At 34.9% G+C, this 18,016-nt stretch overlaps 1 protein-coding gene across 2 annotated transcripts in view; it reads right to left on the bottom strand.

The window, feature by feature from the left end:
* Positions 1 to 18,016, bottom strand: part of FSTL5 (follistatin like 5) — a 276,394-nt gene that overhangs the window by 85,549 nt on the left and 172,829 nt on the right. For both annotated transcript variants that reach the window (XM_008641923.2, XM_017745135.1), the window contains exon 7: positions 5,181 to 5,347. In XM_008641923.2, the coding sequence (XP_008640145.1) occupies positions 5,181 to 5,347 (167 nt within the window). The remainder of the gene's footprint in view (positions 1 to 5,180; positions 5,348 to 18,016) is intronic.

Genomic DNA, 18,016 nt, shown 5'->3' on the forward strand with positions numbered 1-18,016 from the left:
AGAGGTCAGATGTCTGGAGTCCTTTCTAGGAAAGGTGCTTAGTGTTTTGGACAATCTGGAAACCTTTCTGTCAACAGTTGCTGATCAGAACTCTACAGAATGGAAGCTATCACATTCTTCAGAAAATGTTAGCTTTTAGTGGCATTCTCCTTTACAGTGTTTTGGGTTGTGTTTTTTCTTTCTGGACGAAGGGCAAATATGTCAAGAAGAAAACGCCAGCTGTCACCAAAAAGTGACAGTTTTAATGTGCAAATTAATTCTACCAAGATAAAGAAATGAGAAGTTTTGAAAAAAAAGATAACCTATACATAACTTCAAAACCCCCAAAATGGAAATATTACATGCTTTCCATGAAGGCAGCCTAAAGAAAGATATTATGAGCTTTTACCAAGAGGAAGAAGTTGAATGACACTATTTTGAAAAGTTATTGTTAAACTTTGCATGTGGACAAATCTCAGTAGATCTTCAAAAAATGTAAGAAAAGGGGCCGAGATCTTATAAGTGTGATTGCTCCCATGTACAGGAAAGAACCTGAAGGCAAAGCTGGAATAAAATATCAGAAAAACAATAAAGTAAAATAAGTTATGAAGACTTTAAAAAGTGAATGAATTAACACTAAAAAAGTAATACGTGTTGCATTTGGGAAATACATCTGCTATTTTTCATACATGGGAATTATTATCTCTAATGAATAGTAGGTTAGATAAAAACAAGAGGAAAGTGGAAAGGCAAATATTAAATTTAAGATGCAGGAAAACAGCAAGCAAAAAAAAACCTTTCTATATGTGTACTGAAATATCAGCAAAATGCCCTGTGATATCAGTTCTGTAGTGAGTCACAGCATAATTATATTACAATTTAAGTAAAATTTGCAGAGGCATATAATTTTTCATAATTTCACTCGGATGCTAATTATCCCTGCCTCCCATCAGTTTCAGTAAGAGAAGGACTAGTAGCAAGATGCCCTACTTCCACAAATAGTAGTTATTAGTACCATAAGAAGAGTTGAGTAGTACTAAGGACTTATAAAATTATCAACTGGATATTACCAGTAATATTATTAACACACGCTTTGTAGAACATTTTTAAATGCACCACTTAAACACAAATTTCTATTTTCATGCTTTGAAAGTATTTCTTAATATTTCTTTAAAATGTCTTAGAGCATACAAGACATTAGTCATTATCAAGACTCATTTTTAGCCACTCCACAGCTGACAGCTTTAGAGATATATCTTGTACACTTTCAGTAGAGGAGTAGAGTATTTAAAAAACAAAAATAACATAAATTGAACTATCAATTTCGGTTTAGACCTGGATTCCTTTCCTTCTTGTTGCATTTTTCCATTTGACAAAACATTAGGACATTATATTGTTCTGAATTTTCCCCTCCTCAAAGCAAATAGCTTAATTCATATTGAGACCTGGATAGTTGCAAAAGCTGAATTTCTAATTATGAGCACTTGCTATGATTTACAAAATCCCATTGTCACTACTGCTTTGTCTGACTGGTTTCCTATACATGTGCTGACTTCCAGTTATGTTGATCTTTGATGCATTTTACTGAAAAAAACCCATAACCCTATCTTCCCAGGCCAGTGTTGGCCTTGTTATTTTCAGAAAATGTACTGCCCTTTACACAATATTATTAGTCTTGAGATGCACAGATGTGGTTCTTGTATAACTGAGTAAATTAAGAATTCCCAGAGTTAGGCAAACATCACTGTAGTTTAAATATAGCCATAGTAAAACCTGGAGTACCTGTCTCTGGGGATATCTTATATTATACAAGGAGTATAAAATCTAGAAATAAATTGAGAGAGATCAAATCTGTGAAAACAGTGAAACATAAAATAAATTTTGAAGAAAAGAAGGTCTGGGGACGGATCTAACTCAGTGTCTTTCTGTCCATTCTTTTGTTGTTTCTTTTTTAAATCCAGACACCATTAATTATTTCTTCCTCTCTGTTTTACTTTATCTGCAAAGACAGATTAATATTCCACATATATATATATTTGAGCTCTATTAATTTTAGTGCCTCACTCTGTGGATATTGAATCTGACCTCTTTCTGTATCTGAATCGCAATTAAACTGTTAATATTAAGGGACTAAACTGTAATATAATTTTTGCTTAAAAAGAATTCCAAACATTCCTGATTGTTTACAATTTTCTTAAGCTAACATACAAATGATGAATATGGTCATCCTCAGAATTATGCACTCCTGTCACTGGAAGCTTTTACTCCTTTAAAAAGTCTTACTGTACCTGTACACAAAACGAAGGCACCAACATAACCCTAGCATTCAGGTAACATTTTGCAGACCTTTTTTTTAATGTTTGTGGGTTGTTAACCCAATACACTATCACACATTCCTCCTCTCCTATTAAATATAAATTAATCTGGCCAATTCTAGCGATTTCAACATTTCTTTGAATGTCTGATCACCACTGTGATCTCACTTCAAAGTGGGCATCTCACAAGTTTTCAAAATTCAACACTCAACTCTCTTCTAGCTGTGGTAAGTATTTCGGAAATGTGCTCTGGCTAACAGCCATGCTCCCATCCAGCTGCTCTCTCACTCACTCCTTCTCCACTCCCCACAGTAGGACAGGGGCAGAAAATAAGAGAAACGTGAATGAGAAAGCTCATGGGTTCAGACAAACACTGGGACATTGCTTAGTAAGTACCATGGTGGGCAAGAACAGCCTTGATCTTGGGAAATTTAGAAATTTAGAGAATTGCCTCCCTCGACCTGCTGGCCACTCCTCTTTTGATGCAGCCCAGGATGCAGTTGCCCTTCTAGACTGCAAGCACACACTGTTGGTTCATGTCCAGCTCTCACCCATGAGAGTCTTTCTTATCTGCTCTCAATGACTTCTCCCAGTCCGTACTTGTATCTGGGATTGCCCTGACCCAGGTGCAGCACCTTGCACTTGGACTCATTGAACCTCATGAGGTTCCTCTGGGTCCACTTATCAGATTTGTCCAGGTCCCCCTGGATGGCATCCCATCTTTCTGATGTGTCAAATGCACCACTCAGCTGTATGTCACGTGCAAACTTGCTGAAGGTGCACACGATCACACTGTCTGTGTCACTGATAGAGATGTTGAAGAGCACCACTCCCAAGACAGATCCCTGAGAGGCACCTCTTGTTCACTGGCCTCCACTTAGACACAATAACACAGAGTTGTTGACCATAACCTCTGGCTCCATCCATCCATCCATCCATCCATCCATCCATCCATCCATCCATCCATTCATTTCCAATTTGGAGAGAAGGATGTTGCATGGTACCAAACTGAAGGCCCTGCAGAAGTCTGGATAGGTAATATCTGTTGATCTTTCCTTGTCAACAACTGTCATCATAGAAGGTCACCAGACTGGTCAGGCAATTGGTCAAGTCCTTCAAGATAAACCTGCCCCAATGTGGATGTTTTGGATAACTGCTTCACCAAGGAGTACCTTCTGCTTCTCCAGCCTTAGACTTACCTCTGCTGCTTCTTGCTTTTTTGTTCTCTAATTTCTCTCTCTCTCTCCCTGGGCTTTTATGCCCTTTTTTGAATTTTCTTTCAGAGATGCCACGAGTGTGTCTGAGTAGCTGCCCTGCCGATGGTCCCTTGGGACTGGCTGCATACAGCACGGGACACCCCCTGTCCTTTTCCCTGAGAGCCACACCTGTGGCCCCTGCTGCCAATTCCTGGGCACCTGCACCAAGCACAAGAACTTTCTCTGCTTGGTTTTTGTTGTTTTGGTTTTTGTTTGGCTTTTTTTATACCCAAAACGTATGTATCAAGCTTAGAAAACACTTGCTCTTTTATGTCTGCAAAAAAAGCCAACTGAACCCTTCAGTCTGAAGCTGAGCTGTTAGCTTCATCATTTCCATTCATCATTTCCCTTTTATTTCTGCACGTACAGATGCATCTTCCTGTTTCTATCTAGGGCTCATGCCAGCTATTACACTTAGAATTGATTAGTAAGAACTCCAAATAATGGTTTGGAACATCATGAATATTTACAGAAAGGTAACAAATATTGCAGACAGGATCTTGTGAACATGGGCAAGACACTTTTCAGTGTCAGTCATATGATTAATATCAAACTAACAAAAGCAATTGTTATTGAACAGAGAACTTTTCAGATGATGTTGGGTTTATCCTAAGCCTCTCAAGAGACTTAAAGCCACCACTCAAGCAAGATGAGCTTTCAAGCTTTGAAACTGTCCTTTATCTTACAAAGCACCACTGTGAGGAAGCTCAGTTTACTAACAGAACTAACAAAACCAGAAATCAAAGAGAGATTATGTGTGGCAACAATTTCCACCTTAAAAATAAAACATTCATAAAAAAAAGAAATAAAAATAGACAAACTAGGTATTTGATTGTGGCAATATTCCACACACACAACAGTGCAGGTGATTTCAGACTCACTTGGGCTAGACACACAACACAACTCCCGATGTAACAATTCGTCCACATTTAGAACTTTGCTAACATAAAATGGCCAAAACAAAGAAAGCATACCCAGAAGCATACAAAATACAAACGAAAGCCTATTTTTAGTTATGCCAGAAGATGTAATTCTAATTATCTTTTTCTATTTTCCTCTGTATTTTTAGGTCATAGCACTGTTAGGTGGCAAAAACTTGCCTTCCTGACAAAAATATTTATAAATTATACCAATATTCTGTGTTTCATTCTTCGAGAGGTACCAGATAACTGCTGAATATTTGGAGGAATGGGCAAAACAAATGATTTTATTATGAAATACTTATTTTGGAAAAATATATATTTCTATTGAACTATTATAAAAGAAGATTATTATTATGATGTTTGTACATGAAAATATTCATGTCCCAGATTTCTCTTTTCTTCTAAATATTTGAAGACTGTGCAATCCTGAATGTCTAATGCTGAGTCTATTTTGGGCTGCAATCTAGTCCTCATGTGCTTCTTTTGCTATATTTATTTTTTAAATGATTGGTCTGTGAAACATATTTTCTCTATATTTAACAGGGGTTCAAATACACAGCAAATAAAAACAGATGGAGTTTGCTGCATATCATTTCCATTTCTTTTCTTTGAAACAGCAGAAGTATGTTGCTTGTTATGCATCACTTTTCTATTATTTATGAGAGGTTTTGATAAAAAGCTGTTAAAAAGAACTTTCTGTTACTTACACTGATATCTTCCAAATCCAAGCTGTTCAGAATGACATTGTTCCTCTTCCAGATGATGGGAGGTCTCAGGGTTCCCTGGATGGCACAACTTAAGACAGCACTCTGTCCCACTGTTGCTGCAGTGGTGCTTATTTTTTGATCTTCAGGCAGACTCAGCTGAATTACATCTGCAAAAAACATATTGTTTGTAAGATCAATTAGCAGGCAGTTTCATGAACCTAATCAGCATGAACTTTTTGTATACTGGTAATTCAAGCATTTTAGCTGGAATAAAAGTAAAAAAAACTTCCAAAAACCCCAGTAAGTTCAGAGTATCACATATAAAGGTCAGTGTGACATTTCAATTAAATTGACTGACAAGCATCAGCCTGTAAGAAGCAGCATTTAACACGAAAGTGAATTCCAGAGGCACACCTGACTGTGTATCCAAAATCAGACACCGGAAGTTATCTGACAGTTAAGGTAGGTGCAGTGGACAAGTCAGAACTTTTATTCTATTTTTTTTCAGGCTAACTAACTGTTCATCATTAGTCAATCTTTAAAAAAATCTTACAAAATTTAGACATATGTGATAGGAGTCCAGACCTTGAATCTTTCTCTGTTCATATATGTATTAAAAAGCTCCAGTATTAACAGAAGGCTAATTCACTTCTATGTCCAGAACTCATTTGGACACTTGCATAGAAAAGAGTGATACACATCAAACTGACAACATTGCATACTCTTCCCTCTTGTGTAATTGCTTCAAGTTACAGACTGATCAGCTGAGAGTTAGCTTTTTACCTGGGGTGGGCCTAACTAAATATAACCTATTAAAATTCTATACTTGTAAGGATTTTGTCATATTAGACAAAAGAACTATATAGGAACTGAAGATCATCCAAATAACAATTTTTCCACTCAGCTGCTAAAGCATGAAAAATCTCCACGTTTTTTATCTTTCATTCTTCAAGTAAAGTACAAAAGGCATCCTGTGTCTATTCTCCTTTAATTATGAAAATACTGTCAAATAAGAGACACATTAACTCTTTCATTATAGGAAAGAAGGAATCTGTAACAAAGTTAAGATCTTCTATAGGTTCCTTTTAGCCTCATAAAAGCAATACTTTGTAATTAACACTTCCCCCCCTCCTCCTTCCACCCTTCCCAGCATTAGAAAAGCATGTTAGCATCCTCAGGAAAGTAAGCATAGCTTTTCAATAATTAAATTAAATCCTTTAAAAATATGATTAAGAATAATAATTTTACACTTAGTTCTAAAGAGAGGTCCCCTGATTCTTTCCTCTTTCAGAAAAAGTGCACTCTATGACTCAAAATGTAAGTGATAGTGCCCACCAGATGGGCCCAAATGAGACCAACCTTTTTTAACTAGATTCAATACCTGACACAATGCCTTATATGAAGGAAATGTACTAATGACCCTTCTGCTGTTTACTGCACTTTTAAAAATCTACTGCACTCTCAGAAGCACTTCATGTTCCATGCTACAGGAGATGGTTCTTCAGTGACACTACCTTGCAGACTTACTGAGATGTAACTGCTACTGAATGATTCAAAACTTCTGGTAGCCAACAAATAGTACGCATATTTTGCTTCTTTACTCAAGAGAAGATCTCAAAAGTGAGATAAATATTCTGATATTTCATTTATAAATTTATATTTCCTGTATTTTTCAAAGTCACTATTCAATTTAGGAAAGGCATGAAGGAGGGATCATGAAATCAGCTGGTGTAGGGCTGTCTATGAAAACTGCTAACCTTCACATGGTAAACTGACACAGGCAATTTAAATTCTACAAGATTTCATAGTCTTTTTTCACTTAACTTCAGTATTACTATGGATGCTTACATAAACAAGGGCAGTCACTCTTACAGATGTTTATAACTTTTAATTAGAGGATGACACTAGAAAATAGAGCCTCTATCAAATATAAAACTTTATATTTCCTAAATGAGCAAAATATTCTGAAACCAAAATGAGAGACTATCATTTTGTTGACACCAAGAGTTCAAATGTTTTTTTTTCAAACTGCCTTGCTTTGAATAGTAATGATAACCTTATCATAAAAAATAATTAAGATAATGTTAATAACAACAACAATAATAATAATATAGGATGATAATACTAGTTTTGCCAGAGAAACTCCCAAAGAATTTCTGAAAAAATTCTGAATTATTTTTGATATGCCATTTGCAATTTTTATCTCATGACTATATTGTAACAAAAGGGCCAAATGCAGAATTTTAAAATATGAAGAAACAGTTGTACTACCTGGAACTAGTCAACTCAGTGATGTTACACATATCTTAGCAGTTATGAAAAAAAACTTATTGTAATAAATGCTAGAATCGCTGCTTTCCTGCAAAATACTGAATATTTATGCAAAAACCGTCATATATTATAAAACTATATATATTTATGTTATTATTTAATAGGAAAAAAGGTATGTAATTACATTATAGCTTATTTTCTTGAGAGAAAACTATAGCATATATTTTCTTCTTATTGGGGGAAAAAACGTTACCACCCAACCCAAAAAGCACTAAGCTTACAGGGCAGTACCTGGTGCAGAATCTTTGGCAGGTAACTCCCTGAAAATTCCTGTCCATTAACTGTCTGCAACCACAGTGAAAGAGGCAAACACTGCTGGGGGTGGAAGGGTGTGGTGTGTACAAAAAGCTGTCAGGTGCAGAAAGCAGAACTGGTGTCACAGTTCAGGCACTATGACATTCTTTCGGAAATACTGGCTAGGAATTAAATGATGCATTTAGCATCTCTTATTTTCTCCTTGAAAGAAATAAACCTGGTTCTGAGAGCAAATAATTTTTAGACAGATACTGATGTCACATCATTAAGAGATATTCCTGACCAGGACGACTCCTAGCTTTCCCTCCATGTTGCATTTGTAGATCAATAATAATTGTTTGAAGTTTAGTCACACACGTTTTGTTCATTTAACATTAAATGAAAAAGCAGAGTAAAGGTTTAGAAAATTTGGAAGTGAAATTAATTCTGTTTACTGACACCATCACCAAGCAAAAAAGCAAATGTGGGTATTGTTGGTTACAGAGCAGTAATATTTTAAGTAGCCAGTAGACACTACCTTTTACAGCTTGCTATTTTTAGAAGCGTGGATCCTCTACTATGGTGTACCATATTAATGAGTTTGTTTGTAACTCCTCCAGATGCACTATCAATCTGACACGCATCCCTGGTTCTTAATTATAAAAGTTACTGGATACACGCTTTCAGATAAAGGAGAGAAATGCAAACAAAAAAAAAAAAAATCTAAACCATAACAACCCAAATGTTTAAATAAAAGCTAGAAGCATAGTTAAGAGATGAAGACAACAGACAATGTAAAAATATCTGGTTGGAAATAAAATAAAGCTATTATAAAATAGGACAAAAGGAGTGAAAGCAGAGTAAATATTAACTATTGGGAAGACATTTTAGAACTTTAACATTGACCAGGAAAAAGGAACTCTTACTGAAGAGGTTCAAAAATATCAAAGATTTTAAACAACAAAGCAAAACCAAAACCAACCAACCAACCAACCAATAAACCCCAAACAAGTAAACCAAATCAAAACGAATCATTTAAATGTAAGATATTCCTGCACTGGTTGAGGAATGTGTGTTAGATGGTTGAAAGGGTTTGATAAAGTCCCCATCTGCTGAAGCCATTCTGCAAACTTCCCTACCCTTCATCCTGCTTTATGGTTTTGAGCCAAGTTCTTCTGGCTCTTCCCAACTTGTTTTTGTTACTGAAGTTACTACTGTATTTGATCCAGCTTGAATTTATCCCTCTTGAAAACACGTGAAAGAAAACTGTACACAATATTTAGGATTAATTAAGTGGAATATATCAACTAATCCATATCTTTTTCTGAAAGACTTTGGTCAAAATGTCTGTAGAATGCAATTGCCATTTTCACGCAGATCTCATCTGGTTTCTCAGAGTTGCCCTGTAAATGACAAGTCACACAATCTTCTTCTACTCTGCTCTTTCCAGTAGATTACTTCTCAGTAATTATACTAAAGTATAATTTCTTACCATTAACCAAGTATAAGAACTTGTACTTTGTAACATTAATTTTCATATCACTTTTACTGTGCCAGGCTTTAAGGTTATCCAATTCCAATCTTTAAATAAGTTTGCTTCCCAGGTGGTCTTTGGAGAGCTTCAATAACTCCTTCTCAAAGTGGTATTTTCCTGTTTCACTGAACCCATATCATCTCCCTTTCATCCAGGTCCTTGTTCATTTTATCACTACTAACTTCCAGGATTTTAGTTGACTAAACAGATTCTAATGTGTAAACATCCCAAGTGCTTTACTGAAAATTATGAAAGCACTTTTTTTTTCATTGCTTCTCTTTAGTTATCTAGAATCTATTCTATAGACCTACTTTTGCTTGTCCTTCAGGTAAAATTAGATCAAATTACCAATAGTTCTTCTATTACAATTTTCTAAGTACTTTCTAATATAAATATCTTTCTGATATCTTTCAAAATATCTTCAGAACTTACTGAAATCCAATGCAACATGACATCACTCCAACTGAACCAAGAAATACTGCAAATGATGACCAATTAGATTAGAATGTAAGCACTTGAATTTTCTCAGTTTGACCAAAATGTAGTAAGTAAATTGAGAAAGGCAGGAAAAAGGAGTTTTCAAAGTTGACATGTTGCAAAACTATTACAACAGCAATACAGATAAACAAATAATGGAACCCTATTTTAGCATGTTTTTTTCAAGAGTCATACATCTTAGGTTGCCATTCTTAGTATGAGTTAAGCTTTATCAATATTCTTCCAAGTCAACAGATAAAATTATATCATTGTACTTTTAAAGCAGGTAGGGCTCTGCTAGGAAAAAAAAAGATAGTGACAGCTGTACAGTGCTTTGACCAACAATTCTGTTTTCTTAATCCTAACTACATTGGGTTGATGTGCATAATGTGGAACAGTTTGATGCTCTAAATTTAGCACATTTAGGAGGAGAGTTGTTATACTTGGATTTGAGCTTTCTGAAGAAGTTAAAGAATAAATAGTAAAAGCAGGGCTATTTCAGTTCTTTTCCTATACATGAAAAAAATCCAATCTCCAACTCCTTTGATGGCACAAAATAGCCTGTAGGGGACTGTACACAATCATAAAATTCATTTGTGGTCTTAGAATACCAAATCAGGCTACTGATTTGGAAGAGAAGAGAAGCACTGAAGTACATGAAATTTAGTGAGGCTAAGTAAGTTCCTTACTGCCTCTTAAGGATGAGTAAAGAAAAACCACAATATCACTCTGAATAAAAGGTTTTAAAAGCTAAAAAGTATGAGATGTTGTATTTGTAGTCTGTGTATCACTTTATAATTGATTATCTTGTTAAAGTGAGGAAGGGAGGAAGTTCTTACTCAACTGGAGACTGCCTTGGTTAATTTAATTCCATTAACAAATGTGCAATTTGAACCTTCTCATTTGCTTCCATAAGTTCTGTGTATTTATTCAAAGCAGCCACAAAACTCTTCTGAGTCTAAACTAATGAACATTATGCCAAATGATACCCGCTTTTTAAAATTAAGACAACATCAAGGCTGTATTTATTTTGTTTGCCTATTTCAAACCTAATTTAGATTAAAACAACTTTTAAAACCAAGCAAAAAGCCTTTTGTCCATGAACTCTGTACTTAATGTATAACATTACTGGGTGGCTTGAATTAGCTGAAAGGCAGCTAGGTAATGTGCCTTTTACTCCTCTGGCATTGCTCCCACTTTCCTTAAATTGACACAACAAAAGCTTTTTCATCAGTGTCATTTTGCTGTTCTTTTACAGCAATTTTAAAATCAGCACACATCACCATTAGCATGACTAATTTTGTCATTATCTGCTGTATATTCTGCTTTGAACTTGTTGTAAACATATTATTCACATATTTAGTAAAATGTTTCAGTATGAAAAGTAACAGAACATGGTTCATGAGTGTCTGTTGCTAGGATCTTATGCCAGCAAATAAGTCTTTCTGTTCCCAAAATCCATTTAAAAGCACACATACTAACAAGCTGGGGAAAAAAAAAAAAAAAAAAAAAAAGAAAAAGCATAAATAACTTTTGTATGATTCCTTAATGTTTTAGCTGCCAAGCTTGGATTAAAATTCAGGCAATATTGTTGTTACAAAAAATCTGAAAGCTCTTAACATTATAATTATCACTTATTTTGTCTTTTCTGACAAGAGACTTGAAAAACATTTTTTGTTGAAAATATAATACTGTAATAGCTCCTGTTTATAGGAAGTCCTGTAGAAACCAATTACATCAGAAAACTATCAGAAAACATGAAAGAAAACACAGTAATTTCTGCATTTTTTTATAGTACTAGTCAATGAAAAGAATAGAGAGTGATTCATTGGTCGTCCTAGGAAACCTTTATTTCATGGGAGAACTTAAAGCTTCTCTGAAAGACAAATGTGAAGCTAACACCCCAAGGTATGGGAGAGCTTAAAGCTTTTCTGAAAGACAAATGTGAAGCTAACACCCCAAGGTTTCTGTTCCTCTCACAAGAATAGAGTATATTTTATTCAAATACCTAGAAACATTAAGAGTGCTTCATGTTTTAACAGTACAAAGGATAAAGTAGAATATATCAGCTGACCTCTTGCTTCAGTGAATTTAGCATCAAATTCTTTTATTACTGAAACAGCTTTCATCTTTGAGTTTTTAGGACCAAAAATTACTAAAGAAGCAAATACCTTTAAAGAAAATTCTTACAAATAATTTGAAATAAATAAAATTACTAAATAAACTATAGATGATTATATTTATGAAAATTTTATAGATGTATGTACTTATAAAGTGCTTGCCACTGAAGCAAAGTCTATGTTATTTAATGGTTCTTTGAAGTAACAAGAACAACTGTAGACTGTGACTGTAAGAAGTAGCTGAAGGACTTTTGGATTAATAGGCTGCAAGTACATTTGTCAGGAGAGAAACAGTGGAGTGATGATAAGCAGTTTTATCAACTCTGTCCCCTCCAGTAGAGAAAAATTCAAATCAATGATTAGAAATTCTTTGGAAAGCATCTGAAATCAAGCAAAACCCGAAATAATTTTGCTCCATGATTTGTAGACTATAGAATACTATATGCAGCTCTGTGTCCTCTGTAAGGTAGGTAAAAGCTCAGAGGAAAGACAAGAGTGATCAAGGTACGGAGCAGTTTAAATATATATTAAAAAAACCAGATAGGCATGAATTTTTATTAAAAAAACCCCTAATGATGCAGAGATCTTTGACAGAAGCCAATAAATTCATGGATATCATGGAAATGCTGGGAAAGCATTTCCACGACAGCACAATAGTTTATTGTTTCTTCTAACACCAGAAAGCCATCAAAAAAACTGAGGGGCCAGGTTCAAAATGAAGGACAGCAGTTTGAAGTGATATATCTGAAAAAAATCTTTTCCAAAGGTTACTGTAGATTCCAGAAGCTTACATGTGCAGATTACAGAAACACTTGGGACAAATTATAATGATACTATCCTTACACTTCTCCAGACATCAACTCAAGTTCATGGTTGAAAGAAAGCATTGGAATGGCTGGACCTGGGACCAATACAGTTGGTTTTACTGTGTTAAGGCATATTTCTTAATTTTACATGGAAATCACCCAGGAAATGGGTGCTCAAAGCTTCTTTAACTGTTATTTCATTTAGTAAATAAAGGGAACATAATTTAAGGTATTTTAACATTTTGAATGAAACAAGTAAATCAACTGCAATGCACTTGAATTAATAATCATTGTATATTACCTCTTGAAAATAACTTTGCCCCTCTGATATTTTTAACTGATTTTTACAGGATTTCCTCTGAATGTCTTCGCTCACATATTACATATGTTTTAATTTTTAAAAAAATATTATTCATGGCAACTATCATTAAAATCAACAATTATCACTTTTTGTTTATTTCAAATTCACAAACTGATTAAGCTAAAAAAAAAAGTCCAAGCTCATTATACATGTGTTTTAAATTTAATTCTTACTTTAATTAAATGAATTTCACTTCCTTTGTCCATTGACTCAAACACCTCCTCAAGACCCTGTGTTTCACACAAACGTGCACTAAATCTATATGCATTAGTTTTTGCCTTATATTCCTGTATCTGTACTACAGGAATACTGAGCATGTTTTGAAAAGTATCACTACTACATTTGTTTAGGATATTTACAACAGTGCAGATAAAGGGTTCACCCTACAGACTATGTTGTTTTGAGAACCCTGGGAAGTTGCATTCAATTGTTCTGAAAACTTTTCCAGCCCAAGGGAAGACCCAGGCCAAGAAAGGTAACTCCTGATCTATACAGCTTCAAAGTCTTCTGCTGCAAGGGAAATCAGTAATCTACTCCCATAATGTCGACAGCCTGTTTCTCACAGGCGATTTATTAGGCATAAGCAAAACAATCCAAAATTTGCATATCCTGACTGAAAGACTAGTTCTTTCTCCTCATGAAATGCTTCTATGCATTTAAGTCTCTTGAAGAGACAGTAAACGAAGTGGCAAATAATAAGGCTCTCTCCCTCCTGTCTCTAGTGTCATCTCAGCAGACTGAAACTACCTGCCCAACCTTAACATATCCTCTCAGTATGTTCTGAAACTGATTTCATGCACCATTCAGTGAATCCTAAGGGAAATTTCAAAGTTATTTTGATGGGTTAAAATTTGATTTGATGCATGTTACTGGAATTGCTGATCTGAAAGTAGTCAGCTATGGTATCCTAGGTTTATGTGTATATATAAACTTGCAACTTTTATAGATTCAATATTCCAAGTTAGACAACAATATATTTCTAGCCTATGAAGTTGCTGCAATAGTTAATTATAAATTGTGTTTAGAAAAGAATCTCAGAGTAAATGTAAATATTTTTCAGATAACCTATTCCCATTTTTAGACTTAGATCCCATTTTAAAGGCTACACTTAAGATTAGTAAGATATAGTTAAAACATTTGTACATAAAAAATATTTCCAAAATAACAGAAACCACAACAGCCCAGAAAATATGATAAGTTCTCTCAAATAAAATGATACATTACTGTTTAAGAAAATATGCCAAATTACCTATTCCAATTATACCTGTCCTTATATGTGATATCACACCCACAGCAATGACCATTTGTATGGACACATATGAATAATGACTGTGCATCAATAGCATCTCAACGTTTTCTGATACATTTTCTTAAACACAATTGTTCTTGCAGCAATAGTTACTTTTTAAAAATCTATGAAAAATGTTCTTTTTGTTTCTTTTATTTTAAGATAAGAGGAGAGCATATGCTAAAAATGACCTGTGCAAAAATAAAGCAATCTAGTGGATCACAGAGCAGTATTAGCATGGGTACTTCAAATGAGATACATTAGAATTTAAAAAAAACCTCACAGACTTGCAACAAATTTTATCATTTAGTGTTCAACACTTTACACTTATGTGTAACTTATATCCATTGTAAATTCAACAGAGAGTATGTGCCTTTGTTCAGAACATGGAGAATAAGATGACTCTCCACAACTACACTGACATTGTCACTAAAAAATACTGTCTTTACTTGAGTTTTAGATGTTTTCTTTTAAAACAGAAAAATAATTCTCGCTGTACGTGTGTGTTTTTAATAAGAACTGTTGCAGAATTGGACTGTGTCAATTTTTAAGAATAAGAGCAGAAAGCATATCAGGTATTTATGCAACGTTGGTGGGATGTTAAATTTTGTCTCGGCACTCTTTTATGGCATCTCAGTGCTTAATTTTCCAAAGTTAGTATTTTTAGATGCACAAAGCTGAACTTCAAGTCTTCCAAAAACCACTGTGCTGAGTCTTTGCAACAGTGGTGATAAAGGTCTTTAAGGTGCACAAAAGAGGAAAAAATTGCAGAAGAGAGGGGGGAAAGGCACGTAAGAAAGATAGTTATTGAAAAAATTTTGGAAGTTATTTAGGTTGAATGAAATTTTCTATTTCATTATTAACATGACCTATCCTGTTTCTTCTTGAGAAGGAGCATCGTTCATTTTTGCCAAATGTAATGCACCATTTCCAAAACACCTCTCTAGTTTTGCTGATAACATCATGTTAACACCAGCTTATGCATACCACCAAGTTTCTGAAAAGCTTCAATTTCATACTTCTGTGCTTGCTGTCAGCTTCTGTGCATTTCACCAACTCCTCTGGGACATATTTCTGGGCATTAGAAATTACCTACACCAAAAACACATATTTTAAAATATATTTGAAAAATTTCTATTGTAGATTCTGGAAATGCTGACTATTATAGCAACTGATCAGATAAGACAAGGTAAAGAAAGATATGACTGCTTTCTACAGTCACTGTAAATGTATTCATTAAATTTTAAAGCCCTAAGATGGGTATGCCTTTCATCTTGCATCACAGGCATATATGTGATTGCACCGATATCACTGTCTTCAAAATATGATTATATTTAGTTAGTAAGGGAGAAAATATTGAAGAAAAAGTCTTTATTTTCCTTGTTTTCTTACTTATGTTTCTTCAATTAAGTATCAGTGTGAGTTTATTTCAAAAAATTATTTATAACATTGCATTTATTCATTTGAGGTTTGGGTTATTTATAAATTTAGTAGCTTGCTTTTCAGTTTTGGAATGACATAGACAGAAACAAGTACTACAAAGAGATTATTTGGCTGAAGAGAACACTGAATGTTCCTCTGATGTACCAGAATCTGTAATGAGTGGCAACAAAAACTTCACAGAATAGTGAGGAAGAAACATCATGAGGCCGGATTAAGCTACAGATTTCCAAAATTGGGATGTACTTGCAGCTGTGAGCAGCCTGAGCAAGGCTTCTAAATAGCTCAACTAAAGTGGACTTCATCAAGGTGGATAAAACTCTTTAAACCAGGATACTTTTCCCCATGGAAATGCTTAAAAAGTACTTATCATTTCATGCCATCTGTTCCTCTCATAAGACAAAATTATTACTTTTCAATAATAGCTTCAAAAACATCTCTCTTCAGGTAAAAAAAGAAAGAATATATGAAAATGACACTTCATAGAAAGAAAACCATGAGGTTGACACCCAATGACTTCAGTGTTTATCTGCAAATCAATAAGCACACATTTATATGTGTACACAACCTCACAAGAGATTGTTATAGTCAAAATCAGTATTTTGGCAGCTCCTATGATTTACTTCCATTTAAAAACTGTTAATAAATCTTTGCTTTTTCTTCTAGATGCTTTTCCAGCTACACAGAATCTCAGATGCATTCAGTATAGTCTTTGCTTTTTTCTTTCCCTCCCTCCACCCTTTCATTTCATGTCTTCTTATTCTCATCTTTTATTTCTCCCCAGTCCTACTTCCCCTTTTGTTTCTCTACCTTACTGCTCATGTCCACTGATCCTGTAAGTTCTTCTTGTCCCGTCTCAAATACATTCAGATACAGTATTTATGCAATAGCTCTAGAGACTGAAGTAAGCATCAGCTGGGTTTCATTACATCTGGAACTGATTACTTGGCTTCATCACTGGGTAAGGTGAGGGGAGGAGGGTTCATGGCTACCTTGTGGCTTGGCAGCACAACTTAGTGCACCAACCCATTAGAGTTTGCAGGTATGCACCCTTACCACTTCCTGCCTGAATTCTGGGAAAGATGTGTCTGTTCCCAAATGCACATCATCTCCTGTATGGCAAGGTGGGAGACACAAACATGTTTGTCATGTTCTAGTAAGTATGCTAGTCTGGACAACAGGGAGATCATGATAGTGAGCACGTTATTTTTCATCCAACAATTTATCTCAGACATTTTGTTCAGATTTAGATCATAATCCAAACAGCAATACACCCTTTACAAGATACTACCAGAGTATAACTTGCTGTCAGAATAGGAGTGTATACAATTAAATACAGAAATATTAACCAGATTGTCTTCTATTCCTACTGACTTTTCAGTTTGTTCCAAGAAAAGGAAAAATCCGTTTTCAAAACACTGATCACAAATGTAGATTTTAGCCAATATAAACTGATACTAGAAACTATTCAGACCTTTCCACTGGTGTATCAAATACTTAACAATATTTGTGATTATGTCTCCTCCATGTATATCCTGTAGAAGTCATCTGCTATGGACCCAGCCACCATGGGTCACCGTGTCTTTTAAACCTCTATAAAGCAAAGATGCTACAAACCACTTCTTACATCGCTCTTTTTAGATTTTCCTGTATAGATTTTTGACAAGACCTGGAACAGTATTCAGCTGTCTACAGTGTCAAGTCCTGTCATCTCTGGAACACTTCCTCAGCTGAAATAGGAGCTTTCCCACCATCCCATCCAAGACTGTGCAGTTTCACAGTTTATCTTCTCAGTCATGCACAGAACATGCCGATGCATATGCAGATGTGTAGATTTAAACTTTAAAATAAAGTTTGTTTCACAAAGTTTTAGAAAATCAAACTTAGTCTCACTTCCCCCCTACTCCATATCACTCTTTTCTTGACAATCCCTCAGAATCTGGACTTATGGTGGTGAGCCATCTCATCAGGCTTCACATATGGGAAGATACATCTTCTAGAATATAAAAATTCCTACTGAATGTCTGCTGATAAATGCCTGACGTGGAAAAATGCTTCTTGTTGGTAACACTTTTCATGAAGAATGGTTGAAGACAAATGACAAAAGGAAAGGGGGTGTGTTGGAATATGGTACACACACAAGGCTGGGACACAAACACAGTAAGACACATAACACATAGATTAAAGTTGCTGTCTAAGCTCCAAATGTAGTCTGAATTAGAACATCAAGCAGAATCCAGACCTC

The sequence above is a fragment of the Corvus brachyrhynchos genome, unplaced genomic scaffold, assembly GCF_000691975.1.
Source record: "Corvus brachyrhynchos isolate BGI_N302 unplaced genomic scaffold, ASM69197v1 scaffold249, whole genome shotgun sequence".
Lineage (NCBI taxonomy): Eukaryota > Metazoa > Chordata > Aves > Passeriformes > Corvidae > Corvus > Corvus brachyrhynchos.